At 44.3% G+C, this 26,190-nt stretch overlaps 1 protein-coding gene across 3 annotated transcripts in view; it reads right to left on the reverse strand.

Moving 5' to 3' along the window:
- Positions 1 to 4,780: 4,780 nt before the first annotated feature.
- Positions 4,781 to 26,190, reverse strand: part of SYBU (syntabulin) — a 113,577-nt gene continuing 92,167 nt past the window's right edge. For all 3 annotated transcript variants that reach the window (XM_065895053.1, XM_065895052.1, XM_065895054.1), the window contains 4 exons: positions 16,074 to 16,176; positions 9,407 to 9,610; positions 8,262 to 8,411; positions 4,781 to 6,592 (listed from right to left, as the gene is read on the reverse strand). In XM_065895053.1, the coding sequence (XP_065751125.1) occupies positions 5,512 to 6,592; positions 8,262 to 8,411; positions 9,407 to 9,610; positions 16,074 to 16,176 (1,538 nt within the window). In that variant the 3' untranslated portion in view covers positions 4,781 to 5,511. The remainder of the gene's footprint in view (positions 6,593 to 8,261; positions 8,412 to 9,406; positions 9,611 to 16,073; positions 16,177 to 26,190) is intronic.

Below are 26,190 nucleotides of genomic sequence, written 5' to 3' on the forward strand. Positions count from 1 at the left end.
CACCATCAAATTAGAGAAATATTGCAGTTGTTAATCGTTTTCAAATTCCAGTCCATTAAAGCTACAGTGTAGCAAAAATTTAATTTTTCAGTTATTCAAATAGCTTTGATCAGAAATGCTACTTTCAAGGAACAAGGGTGAAAATATCTCTGAAGGTGGGCCAGATAAGATTACCATGGGAGGAACTCTAGGGCCACGAGGAGGAAAGCTCTGACGCCTGCCTTTAACAGCATTCACTAGAAAGCCTGGACTGTGGGTTTTACATCATCATTTCACATCCATAATCCCAGATGCTTCCATTGCCTCTGGAGATGGAGTGACTCTCTTCCCACTCAAATCAACAGAGCAGTGGCAAGCAAAGTTTTGTGAGAAAAGGTTAGAAAACACCTCTATTAAGCATTAATTTGTTTAGGACAGTAGAAGATCGAGTCCTTCAGCATTATCCAGAGTACTTACTCTTCTGATGAACTGAGAGTTACCACATAGGAGATCTTACTTGAAGTGGCAGTTTTCAAAGAACCTGGTATATAGTGAACTGGTTTTTAAACTGTTCGCAGAGGTGACACTGGAACCACTGCAGGAGATGAGAGGGAGGCAAATGGGAGGTCTCCAGGCCTGGTGCCCTGTTCCAAACACTGTACTTTTATGTGTTTTGTGTATTGGGTTTTTTTATGTTGAAAATTTATTTTTGAGAGAGACACACCTTTTACAAAACTTAAATGCTGCTGAAATATTCCAGTCTTCTAACACAAACTTTTGAGTAGCATTTAAACCTTTTTTAATTTTAAAATTCTTTGGAATCATTGTTATAACCATTAGTTACCACAATCATTGTGATTGAGGGAGAATCAGTCACAGCAGAGAATGTCTTCCAGTGGTTTGAAAAGAATTACCTGTTATAAACATGTTGTTTATATTCTATTTGGACCTTCCAATTGTTTTTTTTCTCCCAGGACCATTGGGAGTTTGTTGACATTCTTTCAAGATTTGATTTCTGTAAACTGCTATTTTTAATTGCCTAGGTTACTGCTTCATTGTACACATTTTGCCTGGTAAGACTGGGAATAAGTGAATTTTGTAAAAGTGCTCACTGAGCCAAAATGGAAGTCGGAACCTACCCCCCAAACTTTCAAAATCCTCAAGAGAAAAACATATTGGACCCAACCACTACTTAGGCAGGGCCTATGACAAATGCAAATCACAGACTTCCTTTTTCTCCTGCCACAAATGTCAGAAACACTTGGCATCTGAGTATATTGCATTTTTTCCCCTTTCTGAACAGCTCAACTTGGAAAGGTCAGCATATCCCTTTGGGAAAAATCTTTTCTCGTAAATTGGAATGTTTGCACACATAACTGTAGGAAGTGTTTAACATTTGCTTTGATGGGACAGCAATTTATTCAATAGAGTAGAATTGTTCTTCTTTTTCCATCTTCCTGCCTGTTTGTACATCATAGGCACCCAAATTACGGAAAGCAACTTTGAGGCAGTTCTTTCTATGGGATCAGATCATCCTGTCCACAAAACCAGCCAACGCCTTGGGCTTCCGAAATGCAAGCTATGACCCATCTTTTGTTTACTCTGAGGGACTCATTTGTGACAGACTTTGTTCTGAGTAAAAGCAGTAATTTTCCACAATACATATCGAAACCCTGGGAAAGAAGGAGGAGGAAAAGGTGGGGGAAGGAGGCAGGGAGAAAAAGAAAAACAGAATAGCCACTGCCAGGGTCTCCTGTTTTACCTTCGCACAGATTTGTTTCCATGTGTATAACAAGTTACACTACACTGTGTCCACTGTTGCAAATGAGTTAACTTTCTTTGAATCTTCTGGTTTGAGTAAAAGAAAAGATACAGGTCATTAAGACAACAAAGCAAGTTTCTGTTTGGGATCAGCTGCCTCCAGTGTGGTAATCAACGAAATCATTTGCAGCTCACAGAGAATTCTTCTTCACCAGCGCCTATCTTGCCATCCATCTTGAACTGATGAAGAGTTCTGAGTTTATGCGGTTCTATTTGTTTCTGTAGCAACAAACGGATACCAAAAACACGCCTGTAATTTTTCTTAAAAATGCTTAATTTAGCAATGATGAAAAATAAACACAAGGAGGGAGTGTAAGGAAGATAGCAGTATCTAGGTGTTGGTCTGGGCTAGACTACAGGAAGGGACCTATGTCAGCATGGCTCATTAGTTTGGGAAGCTTCCGCTTATTCACTTCCAGAAACAGCTTCCCTTCCATTTCAGCCAAGTCCCTCTGCTGCTGAGTGTGTGCTGTGTAAGAGCCCATATGTGTGCCTGAGGCACGTGTGTATCCCACGGAAGAAACAGCCTATCTGAGACAGCCCACCTCGCTCCACAACTCCATCCTGTCCCTTTGTGTCTTCTCAAGGACTTCCCTCCTTCAATTAATTCTTTCTCTCCTAGATCATCAGTTTCTTTCTCTTCATTGGCTCAATCACAAAAGCCTACAAACATTCTCTCCTCTCAATATTGAAAAATAAAACAGATCCTTGCAACGCATATCCCCTTGTAACTGCTACCCACTGCCCTACTCCCCATTCCCGGTAAAACTTCAAAAAACATTAGCTGCACACATTGATTTCCGCTTTCTCTCTTCCATTCACTCTCCAACCCACTCCAGTCTGGCTTCCATCCCCATTTTTGCAAAGAAAATGATCTTGACAGTCACTAAGACTTTGTTGTCAAAGCCAGTGGACATCTATCTGTTCTCATGTTACTCAACTTCCTAATAGGATTTCAACACAGTTGACCATTCTCCGCTCTTGGTTTTCAGGATATTGCAGTTATCTAGTTTTCCTCCTGCCTTTGGGCTGCCTCTCTCAGGCTGTTTTGTTGGTTCTACATCCTCTACCTCTATCTAGATGTAGAAGTGCCCTTGGACTCAGTCCCTGGCCTTCTTTTCCTCTTTACACTCTCCCTGGATGATTTCATCCGTCCCATGGTTTTAAACAGTATGTAAATGCTGAAGAACCCCTGTTTTATAACCCTAGCCCTGATGACTCCTGTGATTTTTCACATTCATACATGCAATTACCCACTTGACATTTCCACATATTTAACAGACTTCTCAAATTTATTGTCCCAAACTAGCTTCTCTTGAACTTTTCCATTCTCAGTAAAAACTATTGACCCAGATGCTCAAGTCAAAAACCTGAGTGATCCTAAATTTCTCTCTTCCTTAAACCCTACCTCGTCTCCTCCCCACATCCCATCTATCAGCAAATTGCATCAGTACTATTTTCAAGATCTGTCTTTAATTATTCAACTTAATCTCTATATCCACTTCTACCTCCAAATTGTCGTCACTCATCTGGACTATTACAGTGGTCTTCCTGCTGCCACTCCTGCCTCCGTACAATACATCCTGCACATAGCAGCCACAGAGTCAAAAAAAAAAAAAAAAAAAAGAAAAAACCCGGATTGTATCATTGTCCTGTGTAAAGTCTGTTAATATTTCTCATTGCAGTGGGAATAAATTCAAACCAACCCTACCATGGTTTACATGGCCCCATATGAACTAGCTTCTCTTCCACTTCTCCAACCACCCCCGTGCCCCTCACTCTGCTCTAGCTACGCTGGTCTCCTTGATGCCTCTCTAACATGTCAAGCCCTTTTCAGCCTCAGGGCCTTTGCCTCTGTTCTTTCTGCAAAAGTTTACCCCCCATATCTTCCCACAGCTTGCTCTTTATCATCCATTAGCACTAATGGTATTTCTTCAGACAGGTGTTCCTGGCCTTTGTCCCCATCAGTCTTGGTCAAAGCATCTCATTCCCTTGGAAGCACTTACCACTATCCAGAATTAATTTGTTCATTTGTTGGCATGTTCTGTGTCTTTCACAGACAGAATGTGAGTTCCCTGAAGGCAGAAGCCTTGTCTGTCTCCTTCGCTATTGACGACAGGCCTAGCGAAGTGCCTAACGTGTGAGCACCCAGTAAGTATTTGTTGGATGAATTCATTCAACAGCTATTTTTAGAACCCCTACAATATGCCACCTACTGTTCTAAGTGCTTGACATTTTTCTGTGAATGAAACAGAACACAGATCTCTGCCCTCAGAGACTTAGTATTTTAGTGGGGGAGATGGGCAATAAGCAAGACATAGTAAGTGACAGTACAGTACGTTTAAAGGTGATAAGTGCTGTGGAAGAAGAGTTTCTCGGTGAAAACTTAGGATATTCCCCAGTCTCTTCCACTTGTGTGTAAAGTCATTTGCTTTGCAGACCCTTGAAATCTTGGCTTCTAGAGATGAAAGATGAGATCCTGAGCAATCTACCTCTTTAAGGCTCAGCTCCATTATCTGTAAAGTAGAGTAATACCCATATCACAAGATCGGTGTGAGGAATAAAGTAATACAGATTTAATACTGTCTCATCCCTTCCCAGCCACCCACTCTCACCCTATTATTCCAAGGGGAGGACACATACGGTGAAGCATTTTCTCCCTCTCTGAACCCCCAGCATGCTTTAAAACAAAGTCAGCCCAACTTTCCTGAAAATACTCAGTATATCCTTACTGAATAAATATGTGGACTAACAAGTGTATGGATAATTTCAGAGCAAACAAACAATCAAAGCTACTTGTCTTCAGAAACAATGCTTTTTAAAAGACAGAGTAGGAAGTCCTCACCTTTCTTTAATAGTTATTTTTCCCTCTTTATCATTTAATTCCATTTTTACAGATCCCTACTGTTAAAGATGGAAGGATCTGCTATCCATTTAGTCTTTCTTACCATATGTAAAAGTAAAATCACAGAGATAATTATTTTATAGGAGGATAGAACATTTATTTAAATGGAAACACTGATCTTCATTTTCATCATGCTGAAGTGTGTGGTTACAAACGATTTTCAATAAAACACTACGTAGAATAAGCAAAAATAAGTTAATACAATGTAAACCTTACATATAGTTTCATCAATTGACAGGTTTAAGAACAGACAAGCCATTTAAGACTTGGGAGCTACATCTAGTAGAAAACTGCAAACACTCAAACCTTATCAACCCCGAGTAAGACACTAAAGAGCTATCAAGACTTCTTCAAACCAATTACACAAATACATTTTTCTTTTTGGTTACAATCCCCTGCTATGCACAAGACGACTGGAATGCTGTAACAATTACACATTTTAAAACGGCAAAAAGCAAAGCAAGGAGATAACATGCCAGCCTTACAGAAGCTGTCTTGAAAGTGCAAACTTTGCATTTTCTCTACCTGCACCACTAGGATAAGTACGGGGACCTCAGACGACACGGCAAGATCGTGAGCATGCTTTCTATATCACACTGGTGGGACATGTACTGGAACCAGGTCTCCATGCCTTCGAAGATACCTCCCGTTTTAAACAGTGAACAGGCTTCAACTAAATATAGTGCAAATCAAATACCGAGGAGCAAAAACGACAGAATAGAGACCGCCACAGGTCGACCCGCTGCTTCTCCACCTAGCATCAGGCCACACGGGACAGACTGGCACACGGAAGTGACATCTTCTGTCTAGGGTTTGATATGACAGGTGGTGCGGCGGAGAGAGTGCAGGGCCACCATGCAGCAGCCCCGCAGCAACGCCCCGATGTTGTAGATGGGATCTGTTCCCCCCCTCTGAGTACTGAACGCCCACAGCACGGTGGGGACCACGGGGGCCGCCACGGCCAGGAGATCCACCAGGAAACTGCTGCTCCAGTACCGCCCCACGACGCCCCCGCCGCACAGCGGGACCAGGCCGTTCAGCCTTTCCTCCGCGGAGCCTGCAAAATCCAGCTCTCTCATGAGGCGGTTCCCACGTGCCTCCGGACCCACCTCGGCGGTCGGGGTCTCCACGGGAGACAAAAGGATGGCGGAGTTTGGATTTCTTGGAGTCAAATCGACCACGATGGCAGAGATGGACTCCAGGAAGCTTTCCATCGAGTCGGCCCTGGACTCATCCTCAGGGGACGTGGAGCTGGAGGGACAGGGGTCCTGGAGCTTGAGCACATGCCGGATGAGCTCGGAGACGGCAGGGCTGTAGGGCACCACGTCGGTCTGCACGGCCTGCTCTGCCACCGCACTGCCCTCTTCCTGACCCTCCAACTCCAGGACCTTTGCCCCAGGGCTGGCACGAAGCAGCTCCAGGTCGCCGGCCTCCACGGCGGCTGTCACCAGCTCATCGAACACATCTGTGCCGTGGCCTGCGCTGTGTTCCCCCAGCAGCTCGCTGTTGGCCCCCGGCTCCTCTGGGGTCAGCGCCTCGGCCGTCGGGCCGGAAGCCATGCTGAGGGCTAAGCCCTTCTCCGGGGAATCACACGGAAAGTCGAGACACAGCTCGTCCCTCAGAGAGCCACTGTGCGCCATCTCCATGCTCTGAAGTAGAGACTCCAGCTTCTTGTTTTGAATGTTTATGTCCACAAAATATTTCTGAATGCCTTTGTCCTTATCGGCCAAGCTGCTCCTCATTGTTTCGATGACCTGTTTGAGCTGTTGGATCTCCTTCCTGGCTTCCTTGAGGGCCAGCTGGGCCTCCACCCGGTGGCACTCTTCCTCAATCCAGTCCTCCCGCATTCGGGCCAGCTGGGACTTCAGCTCCACGATCTCACTCTCCCTAGAGCCAGAGGAGACAAGCCCTGCTCAGAAAAAGGCCAACTGTGAAGCGGGCAGCAAGCAATTCTGGCGCCCAGCCCAGCCCATGCTCTCCCACCGGAAACATACAGGTTAAATCAGTTTTGAAATTTTATTAGCCCTGAACTGCCCCCCTTAACTGTAAAACAGCTAAAATAATAACAGTAACTAGAATCCGAATAAAAAATGCTATTATTGTTTTTTTTTTTCTTTTTGAGTGCCCGCCATATGTCTGGTATTTCACTAAGTATTTTTCAGGCATCATCCTCTATTCGATACAGACGGACCTCGCTTTACTGCACTTTACTTTATCGTGCTTCGCAGATAGTGTCTTTTTATTTTTTTTTTAACAAATTGAAGGTTTGTGGCAACCCTGCTTTGTCAGACGCTGGTTAGCATTTTTTAGCAATTAAGGTATTTTAAAATTAAGGTTTGTGCACTGTTTTTAGCTATAATGCTGCTGCACCCTTAGTAGACTCTAGCGTAGTGAAATAACTTTTATATGTGATGAGAAGTGAAAAAATTCATATGGCTCACTTTATTGCAATATTTGCTTTATTGCAGTGGTCTGGAACTGAACCTGCAACATCTCTGAGGTAGTCCTGTATTTAATATTGGAAATTGTTTTATTGGAACACATTAGTGTCTCTTAGCTTGCTTTTATCTCCATAGTCTACTCTTTCCTATGTCCACAAAACAACTTGTGGAAGGAAAGTCCGTATCACTTTTAATTACCTATCAAAGGCAGAAGGCAGACTGATAAGCTTTAGCAGTGCAAAACAGTTCTGATCATATACCAATGATAATTTCTTAAAAATTTATTTAAATCATAAAAAGCTACATGTTGCAAGGACTTTGTGAAATGTTGATCATTCTATCTCCTCTCAGGCAAGATGACACTGGATCCATCCTACGCTGAAGGGAACCTATTTTTTTTTTAGATCCTTCACAGGACCCTATTTCCAGATATTTGTCAAAAAATTCTTCTTTACATATAATTTCTTCATAGTCCGTGTAAATATATGTCCTCATATTCTCAGTGTTTATGAATACCAGGTAGTCAGGATCCTGACATATTTGAAGAGATGCTGTAAGTATTGCTTCTTTAAGTTTAGGCTTGACTCTTCTCCAGTTTCACTGCCTTCCCATACCTCCCTCCCATGATTATTCAAACCCTCCCATAGATTCCTCAAATCATAAACCAAAGACTTCCAGGGCTTCCCTGGTGGCGCAGTGGTTGAGAGTCCGCCTGCTGATGCAGGGGACACAGGATCGTGCCCTGGTCCGGGAGGATCCCACATGCCGCGGAGCGGCTGGGCCCGTGAGCCATGGCCGCTGAACCTGCGCGTCCGGAGCCTGTGCTCCGCAACGGGAGAGGCCACAGCAGTGAGAGGCCCTCGTACCGCCAAAAAAAAAAAAAAAAAAAAAGCTGGACCCACCCAGAAAAAGCAGAGGATCCCTTCCAACCCAGGAGGGTTCCCTGGACCCCTGAAACAGCAGGATTATAAAATAGCTCTTTTGAGAGACTGATTTAAGAAATGTGACAAAATTTAAATGAAGTCATTTGTCTTCTTTTCTTGTGTCGGTTCATATTTCATTTTATGGACAAAGAAAATGTCCTAAACCACAGCGTGCAAGGAACGTGGATTCACCTCTCATGCAGCCGGCGCTCAGACTCCTTGAGCCTGGTCTTCAGGTGTCTCACTGTAACCTCTTTCTGCTGCAGGGGAGTCAAGTACTGCTCTGGACTTGGGGGTTTGACACCATGATTTTCACCACAGGACATGTACCTTCCAGATCGTCTGAAACAATCGAAGTAGTGACATGTTACTTTTTCTATAAAAAGAAAAGTTAAGGCACAGCTAACAGGTTGAGAAGAAATGGCAGCCGTTTGCTGGGACCTTAAACCCCAGCAGCGTGTGACCTCACTTCAGAAGGGGGACAGTAATCCACCTGCCAATCTTAGGACTGTTCAAACTGGGAAGATTGGGGGCGGGGACAGGGGAGAGGGAGATTTTCTGTGGCCTAGGGATGATCTCATATAAAACAATGCACAATTGTCCACGGGCCTGCCTGGCAGTTCAGAGTAACAGGCTATTATGTTAAAGGACAGTGAGTAGGGGCAGGTGGGAGGGCAGGAGGGAGCGAGGTGACCTCGCTTCCACACAACGTGCCACTTGCCTAAAGGTCCCGATTGTTGTTAGTTGAATTCAGATTGTTCTGACATCAGTCCCTGGTGTGAGTGTGCTGACTTCGTGGAAACCTTCCTTCTTCTGCAGGGAAAAAGGCTAGTCCAGTCTCACCAGATAGGTTTTGTAAGAGAGGCGCCCAGTGCTCTACAAAACTTCCCTTGCTGGAATCTTGGCCCCTCTTAGGCCTGGCCAAGAGTTACTGCTCTGGGCAGTACTGTGCCCAGTACTGCTTTACACAGTACTGGGCACGACGTGGTGCTCAATAAACATCTGGTGTTTGAATGAATGAGAAAACCCACGAATGGCTCTTCTCTGTTCGGAGGGAAATGCATGGGACCCTCCTACTGCCGCTGTGCCATTTTTACTGCCTAGCCAGGAACTCCTCGGACTGCGGGACCTTATTAGAAATGAAACTGTGGCTCGTGTCCTTTCTGCAGCAGCCCTTGAAGGATTAGCTGAGTGTGGGAAAGGAAAGAGAAGTGTTGTATGACAGAATAAGGCAGGGGATCAAGACTTGTATCATTAAAAAAAAATTTTTTTTAAAAGAGAAGCTTACCAAGTAGGACAAACTAAGAGTCATGAATTGGGAGACAGACGGCACTCACCTCATGACGGGGCTGCAGTCACTTCCCTTGTAGGAGCCGGAGTTGCTGCTACTGGGGGAAGAAGGCGCATAACTGGGATGGATGTTAACGGGACTCAGCTGATTCCTGCACAGCATGGACAGAAGGTCCTTCTCCCGTGGGGAGGGTGGGCTGTTGCCAGTCTTGTACGATGAAGCTCCATTGCTCCGCCCGTGGGGACCTCGACTGGGAGAGAAGCATGAAGAATGTTAGAATCCTTGGGGCTGTAGATACCCAAATGCGAACGCTCTGTTCCTTCTTAAAAGCTAGTCACCACTGAGGAAATCCAATCTATAGGGTTGAAAAGGGCAACATAATTATTAGAGCAATTGGGCTTTATGAGTCGCCTTCTTCCCACCTGCCCGATATTTTCTCTCCTGTGTCACCAGCACAGGCAACCTCTCCCTCTTCTATTCTTTCAAATAGTTTCTGACCATAGATTAAACCCAGCTGCCTGCTAAGAACACAAACCATGTAAAATACTGATTTGGTTTCGTTTCGTTCCAGAGGCCATTTTGAAGATGTGGCTTTTGTTCCAGTATACCTGTTTCTGTGTAAAAATATTCAGGTTTGGCTCACGTTGGGTGAGAAAATTAGGGTGCTTCATTTGGAGGATGGGGGAGAAGGGGTTTGCCCGTAAAGAAGAAGGAAAAAACAGGATAAATATAACCCACATAAATGTATCGTCTATAATTTTAACCAATTTTTTTCTTTTTCTTTCCATCCCCAATGACATAGCACAACCTTTATCATTTAACTGCTTAAAATGTTAGCCCCCTTTTTTTCCCTGCCTCTTGTCTTGCCCCTCCAGCAAGGAGGCCGTCCCTGTGGTGAGAGTGGCTTTTCCAATATGGAATCTGAGTATCGCTGGCCTCCTCAAAGCCATTCAGTGATTCCCCGCAGCCTCCAGAATAAAGGCCAGACCCCTTAATACAGCTCACAAGGTCTGGCCCCACCACCCCATCCAACGCACCCTCTGCTGTTCCTCCCCCTGCATTCCAGACGACGTACAGTTTCCTGATGGTCCACGCTCTCCATCATCTTTTTATTATTCTCTCTGCCTAGAATTGTTCTTCTGCTCCTACCCTGAGCCTCTGGGTACCTCCTACTTCAAGACTGACGGGAACCTACTCCAAGCAGCCTCCTCTGGACCGCTCCCTCCCTCGGCCAGTGTAGGAGCTGCTCGCCGGTGCTTTCCAACACCCTGTGCAGGCTTCACCGTGGAGATGATCACAGTGCGTCAGCACAGCACGTCGGTCTGTCTTTTCCACTAGACTAGGGCATCCTGAGGGCAGAAACACAGCCTGTGCTTTTACATCCCCACTACCTCCTGGCACATGCTAGGTTCTTCCTAAATGACTGCTAAGGGAACAAACTGGGTTGAAGTCCTGGCACTGCCACTTACTAGGAACTTAGGCAAGTAAGCCACTTAATATTGGGGGTATATGATAACTTTCACAAAGCTGATGTGCAAATAAATCAAAGAGTGGATGTTGAGTACATTGGACAAGCTGTTAAGGGCAATTCAACTGCAGGGTACTGTTTCTGGATAAACTGTCTGAACTTCCCTGTTAATCTAGTTCCATTAAATTTGATACCCCGGAGTGTAAGGAAGCATCTAGAGAATGTTGAAATTACTTTAAATAGGGTAGCACGTCTATGTCAGGAATATATCTTGCTGACATGACAAGGAAACCAAAGGGAACAAGATACTTTTCATATAGCAGGACTTATTTTTGTCAATCCCTCTTTGCAATTTTGATTACAACTGTATCCAACGGACACATCTCACTGAGAAACATGAGTGAATGTGAGTATGAGTGTGTGTGTGGGTCTACTTGGCTCCAAAATCACAATTACTTACTTAAAATCGAATACAATTTGAACTAGCAGTCAACCCAGTAAATCACATATAAATGAAACATCACCAAATTCTAAACTTAAAAAGTTCTTTCCTTTTGAAATCATCCACATGGACTCTGCCTCCTTTTTTGTGTGTACAGGACATTTTATATGGAACAGATGGGCTGGTGGCTTTGTGACAAAGCAACTTCAGCAGTTCTTTGGTGGGTGTTGGGCAGAAAAGAATATGTACTCTGGCTTGGATGTGCCTCTCTATGCTTCACTTCTGTTGGCCTGACTATTTCTTAATGTGGCTATGAGAAAGATGGAGAGTCAACCATTACAAGTTAGGAGAAAGAGTAAGGAGCTATCCCTCATGTGGACCTGGGGAATTCTATTCTGAGTTAACCTTTGCTGAGAACCTTCTGTGACCCAAGCCTTGTTGCAGGTGCTCTATGAACATTGTTTCACTTAATTTTGACCATCATGGCAATGAGGCTTATGGCAATAAGACTGGTACAATGATCATTTCCCTTTTATATTATGTGAAGTACAGGCAGTACTCAGTTATGTGAAATAACTGAGGCTCAGGGGGAAAAAAAAACTGGTTCAAGAACTCACAGCTCCACTGGGATTTAAATCCAGGTCTCAACTCTACAGAAATGTCTCCAGCTTTATACAAATGGAATATATTGTTTGGGTCTTGTAAACAGGTATATTAGGTACTGGCTAGGTATGTGGTTATTACCTGAAGAGTTTACCACCGACTTCTTTAGTTTGATGCACGCACTAAGATGCACGATTAGTGACATACAAATTAAATGAGACGACGATTTTGTAAGAACTCATCTGCTGTACAGAAAAGAGCAAAAACTCTTCAAACTATCAAACATTACTAAGGTATAATTGAGTCTTGAAATATATTTCAGGAAATGAGTTATTAGGCTGTTTGTAATAGCTAACTTTAAAAAAAGAAACTACAAGCTTTAAATTATCAGTTCTGTTACTTACTTTTAGTTTAGTTCGAATGCTAACATATGTGGGTACAAACTCATTGTGGATGATAATAAAAAACATTTGCAATGGAGAAGACAGGATTCCATGTTTGTCAAAGCCGTGCACAGGCAAATCTGACGCTACCTTCCTAGCTCCCCCCAAATCCCTTGGTCTGATGGACAAAAGAATGCAGCCCACAGAGAGGAGATAGAATTCTGGTACCCCGCCCCCTTCCTGCAAATCTTCCTGCAAAACTGGAAAGTGAGAGAAAGGGAAAGGTGAAGGAGGGATCCTCAGAAGGCGCTCAGGTGATTCTGTATTCTCCAGGCATTGCCCTTTCCTTCAGGTAACATCCTCACCCTCACCGTCACCACCACCATCACCATCACCATGCTCACCAGCACTATTATGGGCTGAATGGTGTCCTCCCCAAATTCGCAGGTGGAAGCCCTAACCCCCAGTACCTAAGAATGTGATTGTATTTGGAAACGGGGCTTTAAAAAAGGTATTTATGCTAAAATGAGGCCCTTAGGATGGGCCCTAATCCCAATTTGACTAGTGCCCTTATAGGAAGAGGAAATTTGGACACAGACAGGCACAGAGAAAAGACTAGGTGAGGGAACAGGGACAACACAGCCATCTACAAGCCAAGGAGCAAGGCCTCCATAGAAGCCAGTCCTGCTGACACCTTGATCTTGGACCTCTAGCTTCCAGAATTGTGAGAAAGTACATTTCTGTTGTTTAAACCCCCCCCCCCCAGTCTACGGTATTTTGTTATAACAGCCTGAGCAAACTAATACGATCATATTCACCACCACCACCACCATCAGCGGCAACAGCGGCAGCATCTTGCCCATTAGTATTATTTTTATCACTATTGACTAAAACAAGCATGTAATGGCTCTTTTCCTGAGTTCTGGGCACCGTGTTAAGCATTCATATCTATCAGTTCATTTAAATCAGTGAGGTAGATGCCATTATTACCCCATTTTCCAGAACAGGAAACTGAGGCTCAGGGCCCTGTGTCTTGCACCTAATAAGCAATGGATGCTGAACTCAAGTCCAGGTCCATCTGACTCCAAATCCCGAGCTTTTTTTTTTTCTTCTTCTTACTTCTCTCTGCCTCTGATTAAGATTAGAGTTTTAGCTTTGTTGTTGTTGTTTTTAAATTAATTTATTTTTGGCTGCATTGGGTCTTCGTTGCTGTGCACGGGCTTTCTCTAGTTGCGGCGAGCGGGGGCTACTCTTCGTAGTGCGTGGGTCTCTCATTGCAGTGGCTTCTCTTGTTGCAGAGCACGGGCTCTAGGTGTGCAGGTTTCAGTAGTTGCGGCACGCGGACTCTAGAGCACAGGCTCAGTAGTTGTGGTGCACGGGCTTAGTTGCTCCGCAGCATGTGGGATCTTCCTGGACCAGGGCTCGAACCCGCGTCCCCTGCATTGGCAGGCAGATTTTAACCATTGCGCCACCAGGGAAGCCCTAGGGTTCTAGTTTAAGAAAGAGAACTCCTCAGAAATATCAGCAGAGTTGGCCTTCTCTAAGAAGAGATGGTTTGTAAATCTTTTAAGTTTTGTTTTTAAAATTGCCTGTCAAAAACATTCCTTCCAACTACCTCTGTCCTTCATTCCCCCCACCCCTTCACCACATGTTCCTGCTAGCCTTCCTCCCAGGATCTAATTCTCCACAAAGAAAATGCATTTACTACAGGAGGAACCAGCCAATTAAAAGGATCATGAGTTATTTTAAAGTTTTGCATGGTACCCGGCCCATCTAGAGGAGCTATCCTCAAGGCATGGTCCTGTAGAACACACAGATTACGTGAAACACCTGAGATGCTCCAGACCAGATATCTACTGATGGTGCTCTGTGCCTGGGTCAGATAAAAAAAGTGAACATAACGGACAGAACATTTGCCTATTTCAATTTTCTATTATGCATATATTAGTCTATGAAGCATATATCTGATTTGCACATAATTATATTTAACAACTTTATGTTTAACACATCAATTTTTCATCACTGAGAGAATTCACGGATTCCAGACTAGAATATTTTCTCTAAGTCACTCAGTATAACTGACATCACCTTGGAATTTAACCACAAACACAAATTCCTTTGAAATGCTTAACAAAATTGGCTTGCTCTTCAGGCCGTTTCTTTTGTCTTTTGCCTCTCTGTTCTTTGAGGCCTTGTACCAATGGGTATGTGCTAATTTCTTGAATGGGTGAGATAAATGGCTTATTCTCAGAGCAAGCCACGTCTGATTTGTACAGAGAATGTTTATAGTTACATCCTGTGATCCCAGAGGCACTTTATTTCCAAAATAAATGGTATTTATCGATTCTGAAGAACAATTGTGCTTCTTCACTGTGGACTTCACTCTTTAGTTACAAGTTTGTCTGGCTTCAGCTTTAACAATAAAACTCTGCACTGGGGATCTCAGGTCCCTTTATAAGTATCAGCCATATCTTCTGCTCACCTAAGAGAAGTGGGAAACATTTGTTTGCTCAGTCCTGGAAATGCAAGCTTTTAGAAACTAAACAGCTTTTCTCCAGCAAGGAACCTTAAAAATCATGTAGCCCAATCTCCTTTTTACACATTTGGACACTGCGGCCCAGGACAGTCAAGTGACAGTCACCCCTGTGTCGTGTGGCTCACTCCATCGCTTTGTTCAGGCCCCTGCCCAGAGCTCACCTCATCACAGAGTCTCCAGGAACCAGCCTATCTAGAATATACCAAACATCCTATTACCCTCCATATCCTTTCCCTGTATTTAAAAATATATCTATTATTTAAATGCATTTATTATCCTTCTTTCTCTACTAGAATGAAAATAGTTTTTCATAAGTTTTGTTTACTGCCATATCTCTAGAAACTGCCTCACAGTAGATGCTCAATAAATACGTATTGAATGAATAAATGAAGCCACTGACGGCAGCAGAGAATCCTGGGGCTGACTAGCTGTCCCGCCAAACGTGAACAGTGGCTCCCATTTCCCTCACAGACCTTCTCTCCCCCAGTCCAAACAGCACCAATGGCGAACACCTGCTCATGTTTCAAGCAATGACCTCACACTTTACCTGAATTAACTAATTTAACCCTAACAATAAACCCTACCAGGTGGCTATGACTGTAGCCCTATTTTCCAGGTGAGAAAACTGAGGTGTAGAGAAGTTGAGCAACTTGCTCAGGGCCACACAGCCTGTAGATGGTGGAGCTGGCATTCAAACCAAGGTAGCCTGGCTCCAGAGCCCTCACACTTAGCTATTCTGTTCTACTGCCTCTTTCGGTGGGTAGGGGGCACCCAGGCCTATGAACTCCAAACTTTCTTCACCCCTTCCCCACGTGAACGTTGGAGGTGGCCAGAGGGTCACTATGCTTCTTTCACAAAGACGAAAAAAGGAAGCTCAGCTAGAGGAAAGAAAGGGTGAAGTGAGAGGCTTTGCAGCTAAGAGGACAGATTCGAAGGGGCGGCAGGGTGGGAAGTGGGAGCCGACTAGCCTGATCCTCAGATGAGCACACAGGTGGGTAAGGGAAGGAGAGAGATGGGAGGGAAGGCGCCAGGGCTGCACGAGAGGGCGTCGCGGGCGGAGGAACACAGGGCAACCACGTCGTGACCAAGGTAGGTGAGGCTGGGAAAAGTACCAACTGTGAATCACTGTAAAAACCAGCCAAGCGAAAAGCACTCACTGAATAAGCATAAAATCGGAACGCACAGTAATCCAGGTGGTTCTAGAGAAACATAAAGTACAGGTCAGTCGCCCGCGTAACGCGTCTTAACAATTACAGAGCAGGGGGCAGGAGGCGGGCCTACTTGCGTGAGAAAGAGGACCGCTTGCTTCCCGCAGCAGACATGTGGACCTCAGGCGCCGAGATGCTGCCCGTGCTGCTCGAGGAGCTAAAATCGGCTTCGCTACCTGAAAAACAAAGGGGGAGAGAAGCATGAAGGAAATGAAACCCGAGAACACGCGGGCCAGTTCCCTGCCCTCCGACGTCCCTGGCTCCCCGCGTTTGCACACGGACTCGGCTAGTGGCCGGGTTCCAGCGCTCCCAGGCTCCCAGCGTTTTCCGCAAAGCAGACGAGAGAAGGCGCAGGCATGAGGGCGTCGTTTCATAAGCACAGCTTGGGAGCACAGTGAGGCAGGTTTCATAGATGCCGGCTTCCTGCAGAGGAGCAGCGGTGACCCGGGTCGGCCCCAGTGCCCGCCTCTCCCTGTGCGCCAGCACTCCCGGGAACATCAACGTGCCGGCCCCAACGTTCAGCAGAATGAAAAGTCTGCTCGTCACCCCCAAAGAAGTTTTTCCCAGAGAGTTTATCTTTAGGCTTTGTAGTCGTCTAGCCGTACTTGAGTTTGGCACGTTAGGGTCTGGAGATAAGCAACCGTCTAGAAGCTGTCATGGGGAAAGTCTGGGCTGCAGACAACTGCTCCAACCGGCGCTATCTGATTATCCACCTTCTCTGGCTGCAGCTGCAGTTTTTCTATGAAGAACAGAACCTTAACAAATAGCAGGAACCGAACATTTCCAAAGAGAGTGAAAACAGTTCACAGTGACAGTGACAGAAGCTGTGAATGAAACTGAAATTTGAATAGTTTTGGGGGTGAGTGGAGGGGTTTATTAGTTTACAAATATCATGTTACATTTGAGCACAGACTAGAGTTCAGTGTGTAATTGGAAACATGCTGTGTGGTAGAATAACTAATATAAATTCACTTTGAACAAAAAAAATACATAGTTCTGAAATAGTAATAATGAAAACATTCCATGGATTGCCTGGGGAACCGCAGGGGCCATGGAAGAGGTAACAGAACAACAGGAAGAAGAGAACCAGGATTTTTTTTTTTTAAAGAAGAAATTCCAGATGTTTTTGGAAAAATCAATCTGATAGGTACACAATTTTATTTGACCTTGTTTCTCAACTCCTATGCCACAATTTGTGACTCTTCTGGTCTAAAACCCAGAGCCAGGTCACATTTCTGAGTTGAGGAAAATATGAATAATCTAAATCCCTTGCATTTCTAACAAGCAGTGATCAGTAATCATCATTTATTGATGATCGCAAGTCTTTACTGAGAGCACACCAGGTTCCAGGCCCTGTTCAAAATTCTTTCTATACTTTGTATCTGTTAATCTTGACAGCTTTGTAAGGCAGATATTAATCTCACTCTTCTACTATTGAGGAAACCAAAGCTGATTTACTTGTCCAAGACTTGTGGGTGATGAATCCTGTCCAAGACCAAATCCCATAATACCCCTGTGATAACATGTCCTCAGGAAGGCAGTGGTTAGAAGCAGGGCAGGAGAGGTTCCTCTATACACTGCCATCTCCCCCACAGTCAAGATGAGCCATAGGGACAAGATGCAGCCAGACCAGCCCACTGGCAGACAGGTGCTCTCACTAATGGGGTGTTTTAGTGTTGCTGGAGGGGAACGTCAATGACAGCAAGGCAAAGAGAGAGAAAAATCCCTTCCCTGGTTTCTAGGACCTCTCAGGAAGGTCAGCCTCTTCTGGGAAATAGATCAAGAAGGACCCCTTAGTGCAGATGACAGCAGTGAATCCCAACTCCCGCAGAATTCTGGGAGGATTAAGGTAGCGATTTATCAGAACTGGGACTGGCTATTCCTTCTGGATTTCAGAGACTTTTGTCTAATGATGTAATGAACTCCCAGAAGCTCCCTGAACCTAATTAGTTGCCTCTGAGTAATGTGCTGGCTAACCTGTAGTATTTAACAGTCTCAAGGACTCATGATTGGTAGTGCTATCCAGGAACACACTAGTCCTGACAGCCTAATTCAACCAGCCTTGTCTGCTAGTCCATTACCAGGCTGGTTATTAAATGATAGAGGTGGACAGTTTTCAAAAATAGATCCTATGATTGCAGCCACCAGGTGTAAGATATTATTTTCTAATGTAAAATTATTACTCTGAAACACCCAATTTTCACTCTTTAAAAGGTATGCAGAAAACCATCAATTACAATTTAACTGCCTGCATAAAAACGGAAATTCTATAACAGAAACAGACAATTGCTGAAAATCCACTGTTACCTCACGATGGCTCTGATCTGCAGTAATTATGTACCCTGAACTGAAGGGACAACTTTCTTCTAAACTTTATTGCTCCTGGCACTCAATATATTGACTCTTTACTGTTTGAGTACTATGATAGTGAAAAATGTATATGCTACTTAACTAGTTCTGTTTATGATTTTTAAAAATATAAACTATTTCCAGTTTGCTTATTGCCATGTAAAGTCAATGCACTCTTTTTAAGGGATACACAGAAAAGGCAATTTTACTGTGTGATCTGAATATATTCTCCCCATTTACTAAGAAAACTCAGAATAAGGCTGGAGGCCTGAAAACGTCTTATTTATCTATTATCTGGCAACAAAGACACCGGGAGTGAGAGGCACTCCTTAATGCATTTCCTTTAAACAGTGTATGCAACTAGGTGATTGCCATGGGTGCTGTATGTAGTTCAGTGCTTTTTGGATTACTAGAATCATACAAAGAGAGTTCCTAACCTAAAAACATAGGCCCTGAGTCAGACAGCCCAGGTTCAAATCCCACCTCTACTGCTTGCTAGATGGAAGACGTAGGCACATTACTTCACCTCTCTCTGCCTCAATTTCTTAATCTGTGAAATGGAGATTGAGGATCATAGCACCTGCCTCGTAGGGTTATTGTAAGCAATGAATATCTATCTGCCATCTTAGAAAAACACCTGATCTGTTGTAAGCTCTCAATAAATGTTAGCTGTTATTATTATTCTACAGGGGTTAAAAAGACAACTTTTATTATACTATACATCTCCTTTGTGGAAAATTTAGAAAATAGCAACGATGCAGAGGGAAAAATATAGTCTATAATTCCATCACCAAAAAATAACCTTTTGGCATGTAACTATTCAGCATTCATACTTAATACATTATTATGTAACCTAATTGTTTTTCTTTTAATATGTGAATATCTTTAAAACATGGCACATTTTGTTTTATTAAATCAATGAATATGTAGGCTATGTCCAATTTTTCTATCATTAGAAGCAAAAACTATGTGCCAGAAACCATCCTGAGCATCTTTTACATATTAATTCATTTATTTCTCATGACAGGACAGACCCTATAAGGTAGGGACAGCTAAGGCAGAGAAGTTGAGTGACACTCACCAGGTGTCACAACTAATAAGAAGTAGAGCCAAGAGGGAAACCAGGCCGTCTGACCCCGGGGTCCATGCTTTTTCTTTTTTTTTTTTTAAATTATATCTTTTTTTAAAGTTAATTAATTATTTTTGGCTGCATTGGGTCTTAGTTGCTGCGCGCGGGCTTTCTCTAGTTGCGGTGAGCGGGGGCTACTCTTCGTTGTGGTGCACGGGTTTCTCGTCGCAGTGGCTTCTCTTATTGTGGACCACAGGCTCTAGGTGCACGGGCTTCAGTAGTTGTGGCTCGCAGGCTCTAGAGCGCAGGCTCAGTAGTTATAGCTCACAGGCTTAGTTGCTCCTCGGCATGTGGGATCTTCCCGGACCAGGGCTTGAACCCGTGTCCCCGGCATTGGCAGGCGGATTCTTAACCACTGCGCCATCAGGGAAGCCCAGGGTCCATGCTCTTAAACACGGGCTTAATGGCTATCCTTGGGCATACAAATTTACATCCTTATTTCCTTAGAATAAATTCCTAAAAGTAGAATATTAAAGCCATAGTATATACTCATTTTAAGACTTTTAGTATATATTCCATAGGGATTTTTTGGATGGCATCAGCCGAAAGCAGTTTTGGTGGACAAGGAAGTGTTTGCCCCCATCTGCCCGTGTGTAGACACCTGATTGGTAAATCTCTGATGCCGCAGGGAATACTTCGACAAAGCACAGGAAATAGTATTTGGCCACTGAAGAGCTGTGCTTGAAAAGCTGAAGGGAATTTAAAAATATGCATATCCAAGTCGTCCTCATCAACACTGTCTCCAACCAGCTGCTGGGGTTGGCGGAGCAGGGTTCCAGGACTAAACAGGGAGGATGCACTTGATGACCTTTAAGATAGTTGTGATGCCGATGTCCTGGTGATTACACACCCTGCAGCGGGCTTTCCAACTATCAGGGAGCTACGTTTTTTGTTCAGTGGTACTGCTGGATCCTCTTGAGAGGCTTTACTTTTATTCATAACCTTAGGGTAATAAGCATTCTGTGCATGTGATGGTAAGGCCGGGAATTAGAGAAGGAAGGGTAAATGGAAACAAAAAGAATATGGGCAAAGACTGATAACTAGATGTAGTTTTTAAAAACACTGCCTGTGATTCAGTTTCTTAGGACGTTATTATTTTTGCCTCCTTTCAGGAGACTGTGGATTCCTCATACATCAGAACATCACAGGCCTCTGAGAACAGAGCCATCCTGACGTCTACGAAGCTGTATTAAGCCATCCTAAACCACTGCTTTTAGCAGCCCCAAACCTTCCTTTATCCTTTGTCACCACAAAGCTATCAAATTAATTCAGGTTGGCTACTTATATCCCCAACTCAAATAGAAGCAGCAAATTAAAACAAAAACAAAATAAAACAGTCCCCCATCAATTCATCCTCCTATCCCCCATCCCCCCCCCCCACAGCTACACAGATCTTTTATTTAAAGGTCTCTAGGGAGGAGAGAGAAGCCATTTTCACTGCAAGCAAGCAGCACTATGAAGGAGCAGCTGCAGCAGTGGACACATGTAATTACAGAAGGAGCTACTCCAAGTATGTTCAGTAGCACTGACTCTTAGCTGCAGAGTTTGCACGCCCAGCCAAGGAATCCAAAAAATGCTTCACAGGGGCTTCCCTGGTGACGCAGTGGTTGAGGGTCTGCCTGCCGATGCAGGGGACACGGGTTCGAGTCCTGGTCCGGGAGGATCCCACATGCCGCGGAGCGAATGAGCCCGTGCGCCACAACTACTGAGCCTGCGCGTCTGGAGCTTGTGCTCCGCAACAAGAGAGGCCGCGATAGTGGGAGGCCTGCGCACTGCGATGAAGAGTGGCCCCCACTTGCCACAACTGGAGAAAGCCCTCGCACAGAAACAAATACCCAACACAGCAAAAATTTAAAAAAAATTAAAAAAGTAAAATGCCAATGTTATATATATAAAAAAAAATGCTTCATAGCCTAAAGAGGATTTTCGTTTTAGCTTTCGCAAACTATTCCCAGAACCCCCATAGGTGTTTATCTCAGAAAAAAACATATATATATGTGTGTGTGTGTATGTGTGTGTGTGTTCTCTTGCATATCAGAACATGTCTTTCTGAAAAATTGTAAATAACATTTCCATTTTATTGTAATTTCAGAAAAGATTTATCTTCATTCTGATTGATGTCCGTATGGAGCTGCCATCCAGTTAAAAGCATATATGTAGGGCTTCCCTGGTGGCGCAGTGGTTGAGAGTCCGCCTGCCGATGCGGGGGACACGGGTTCATGCCCTGGTCCGGGAAGGTCCCACATGCCGCGGAGCGGCTGGGCCCGTGAGCCATGGCTGCTGAGCCTGCGCGTCCGGAGCCTGTGCTCCGCAACGGGAGAGGCCACAGCAGTGAGAGGCCAGCGTACCGCAAAAAAAAAAAAAAAAAAAAGTGATTCAAACTGCCACGAGGGCACGACTCTCTCTCTGAGCCCGTCTGTGTGTCTATCCACACATCCTGCACTTCTTTTTTCTCCTAATAAATACTTTACTTGTTTCACTACTTTCTGTCTTTGTGGGAATTCTTTTTCTGCAAAGCCATAGGGCCAGGGCCTTGTCACTGACCACTGGTCTAGTGGCTAGGATTTGGTGCTCTCACCATTGTGACCCGATCTCGATCACTGGCTGGGAACTGAAACCCTGCTTCAAGCCGCTGCAGGCCCAGGCCACCCAAAATCATATTAAATCAGCAAAAAAAAAACCAACAAAAAAAAAAACCCACAGAAAAATGGGCAAAGGACATGAACAGGCAGATGGCAAAGAAAGAAAAATAAACAACCAATGTACCTGAAAAGCCATACAATCTCACTTATAAAATTAAAAATGTAAATGAAAAAAAGATTTTTTTCATCAGATTGGCAAAAAAAGAAAATCAAAGTTTGATAACACTGGTCTGTTAAGGGTTTGGGGCAAAACACTGATAAGATTTAGCGGGAGTGTGAAGTGGTGCAATGTACATAAAAAAGAAAACTATACTGCGAGGAACTTATCCTGCACATAAGCGTTCAAAAAGACAAGTAAATTGTCCTTCAATACTGACTGGTTAAGTCAGGTGGTACAGCAACCTAAGAGGATACTCTGCAATCATGAAAAGGGGTGACATGAACCTGTGTGTGCTGAAGTGAAAAGATCCGGGAGACCTGTTTGTTATTAGACAAGAAAAACAAGATGCATAAGAGTGGGTGTGGCATGCTTGCTTCTGTGTAAACAATTCTTTAAATAATAAATAACTTGCTACATGCATAGAACATTTTTCTTGAGGGACAAAATAGAGATTTGTTAATAATGGTTTCCCTTGAAAATAGGACAGTGAAGATATAAAGAGACTCTTCATTTTATAACTTCCTGAGCCATTTGGCTTTTCTAACCATGTGCTTATATTACCCTTGTTATAAAAATTATAAATAGGGGTACAGTGCAATTATGGACAATTGATTTTTTTCTTTTTTCCTTAAAAAAATCTAAAAATTTTAAAGGAAAATCATTATATAATAAAAGTAATCATGGACTTCCCTGGTGGTGCAGTGGTTAAGAATCCACCTGCCAATGCAGGGGACACGGGTTTGATTCCTGGTCTGGGAAGATTCCACTTGCCATGGAGCAACTAAGCCTGTGCGTCACAACTACTGAAGCCTGTGCACCTAGAATCCATGCTCCTCAACAAAAGAAGCCATCGCAGTGAGAAGCCTGTGTGCCACAACGAAGAGTAGCCCCTGCTCGCCACAACTAGAGAAAGCCCGTTTGCAGCAACGAAGACCCAACACAGCCAAAAATAAATAAATTTAAAAAATAAAAATAAAAGTAATCACACCACATAGTGCAGTATTAAGAGGGCTTTGGAGTCAAGCCACTTGGGTTTGAATCATGGCTCTTCTACTAATTCTCTGGAGCTTTGAGCAAGTTGTTTACCCTCTCCCTGCCTCAGTTTCTTCATCTCTAAAATAGGGATGAAGATATTAATAGCGGGTATTGCTAAGGGATTGTGGGGATTAGGTGAAACATACAAAGAAATTAGAACAGTGTCTGGCGCATAGCAAGCACTCAATATATGTTAGCTTTTATTATTTCTAACTAGAATTACTGGTACAGTGGCTTGAGGTCCAGAAGACCTTTCCCTTGAAAAGCCCCACAATAGGAAATGCCTTATCTCACTCAAGTCAGGCATTTTTATAGTCACTCTTTACAAAAGGTGGTCTTCCCTCAGTGGAGAGCATGTTTCTATTTTTAACCGTGTGTGTGTGTGTGTGTGTGTGTGTGTGTGTGTGTGCGCGCGTGCGTACATAATAGAGTATGTATAAAGATCCATGGTTCTAAAAGAAACTCCCCATGGACGCCTCCAAACATCTCTAGAGTTTCCCCTGGGTTAATGCACACAGGTTTGCAGCTCAAGTCTTGACAAGGCCAGTCCCCAGAGGAAGGGAGGGAGGGAGCATGGAAGAGGAGGCACAAGAGGGCCGTAAGGTCAAAGACAGCTCCATCATGGTCACTCCTTTATCTCAGCCCAGCTCAGCCACCTGCCCTTGGCAGAAATACAGACAGTCTCTACCTGCCGACCAAGAAAAGTAGATGAAAGAACTGATAAGCAAAGAGGGTGGAAAGAAACTTCAAGAGGGAAGGAGGAAGTGAATGTTTCTGAGCAAGGCGAAAAGCCTATTAATCTCCCTCAGGGACTCAGGATCTAACTAGTCTCCTTCTGCCTCACTCCCCAGGAAAATTAAGACTGCACTGGCCAAGCTCGGCAGAGTACAGGAAGGGAGAATGGGTGCTGTTTGGCTTCATGAATGACTGCCCAGCTTCCCTGGGCCTCCTCTCGTCATTCATAATAAATAAATAAGCGACCGTGTCAATTCACCAGAGATGGCCAAGAGGGGAACGCTAGAGAAGAGAGCAATCAATTCAACCCAAGGCCCATCGGATGCTTCTGGGGTCCTCCAGCACCGCTGCCAGGCATAACTCAGTATCACCAGAAGGGGGCGCCAGTCTGCAAGTTCACACACCAACAAGCTCTACCCAAAGAAGGCTCTACAAAGCCTGGCTACACTTCTCACTAGCCATGTGCTCTTGGCCAAGTGTTTTTAACCACTCTAACCCTTAGTTTCCTTATTTATGTATATACGTATATATGTATATATACATATATATATATATATATTAAGGTTAATTTATTGTTTAACAAAAATTTATTGAGCATCTGCCATGTGCCATGAGTCAGGCCCTGCTCTAGGTGGGTGATTCCTACCTTGTCGATTTGTTGTGAAGTTGAAATGAATGGGAAGTGAAATGCATGGAAAGTGTTTGACATGCTCATAAATATTAATCTTATAATTATTATTAATAATGCAATGATTTCTAAACCTTACTATGCATAAGGGTCACCTGGGAAGTTGAATAATAGTGCAGATTTCTGGGCATCACTCACAGAAATTCCACTTCAGAAGGTCGGGGGAACCCAGGAATCTGCATTTTACATAATTACGATAGATGATTTTGCAGCAGATGGTCATGGACACACTGTGAGGAGGGGCGCTCCAAAGATAAAGAGCACAGGGAATCTCTCTCCAGTCCAGCCAACTGCAAGAGCTTTCTTCGATGGGAAGTGGAAGGTGAGGGAGCAGAAGTTAAGGTGGCCAGGCTGCCAACACGAGTTCATTCGTTCAAGGGCAAGGTACACAGAAGAGAAGAGTTTAACTTACAGAGTGATCTGTTCCCTCACCGCTCTCTAGAAGCACGTTCCTGGGCTAAAGGCATTTTCAGAGGATTGGAAGGGAAGGGGGGACATACAGAAGGTACCAGTTCCAGCCAAACTCAAATGCACACATGTTCGTTTGTAAAGCTAGTAGGATACTTAGCAGTTGGTCCATGGTTTGAAGTCCTCATAATCCTGTTTTAAAGAGGAAGGACCGAACAGTTTGGACTTGGGGGTGTCCAACATCATTCAGCAGAGAGAAACACCGCACAATCCAGCCAGCTCTCCTCTGGGGCATCCCATCAGCCCTAACCTGCTGCCTCTGGTGTGGTCAAGGTGTCCCTGGCCGACAGGCTGAGTGGCACCAAAGGAACCACACAGGCATGCGGAGCCTCCCACACTGAACAAGCATTGGGCACAGGCCCTTTAGAAGGTGGGCTTGAGGGGCAACCCTCTCCCCCACTAAATGGGTCTGGGAAGGGTTGCATCCACAGTGGCCATGAACTTCATCTATATTAATTATCTTGGGGGCCTGGTAACAGCAAGAGCAAATCCTCCTTGAAGAAGTTTTCCCTCTTACATTTTCCTCATCTTTGATTTGTCGAATTTACTCAGCTGAATTTCTCCCACTTAAAAAAAGGCCAGCTGGTGAGCCTGCTGCTTCTATTTAAGGAGAAGTGTTTATCCAGTGTTTACCAAAGTGAGGTGCCTGCCCTCCGCGTCTGGCAGCAAAACCTAAGTCAGGGAAAAGTAGCACTCAAGGTGGCAGTGATGGGTTTGGAGCAGGGGTGTCATCACGGGGACAGTGGACAGGGGAGGATGGAGACTGTGAAGGGGTGGGGGAGAGAACTGGGGACTGACATGCCACCAGCACTACAAAGTCAGAGCAGGGCTGGGATTTGTGTCTGGGACTCTAAGTCCAGAGTATAAGGGAGAAGGTTAAGGATGGATCTTTTTCCAAGTCCCCTCATTTTCCACCCTTAGTAAGGCTGAACCAGTGATGTCTGAAAGCAGTTTGAGACCAAGAATGGAACAGAATCACCCACT

This window comes from Phocoena phocoena, chromosome 17 (assembly GCF_963924675.1).
Source record: "Phocoena phocoena chromosome 17, mPhoPho1.1, whole genome shotgun sequence".
Classification (NCBI taxonomy): Eukaryota; Metazoa; Chordata; class Mammalia; order Artiodactyla; family Phocoenidae; genus Phocoena; species Phocoena phocoena.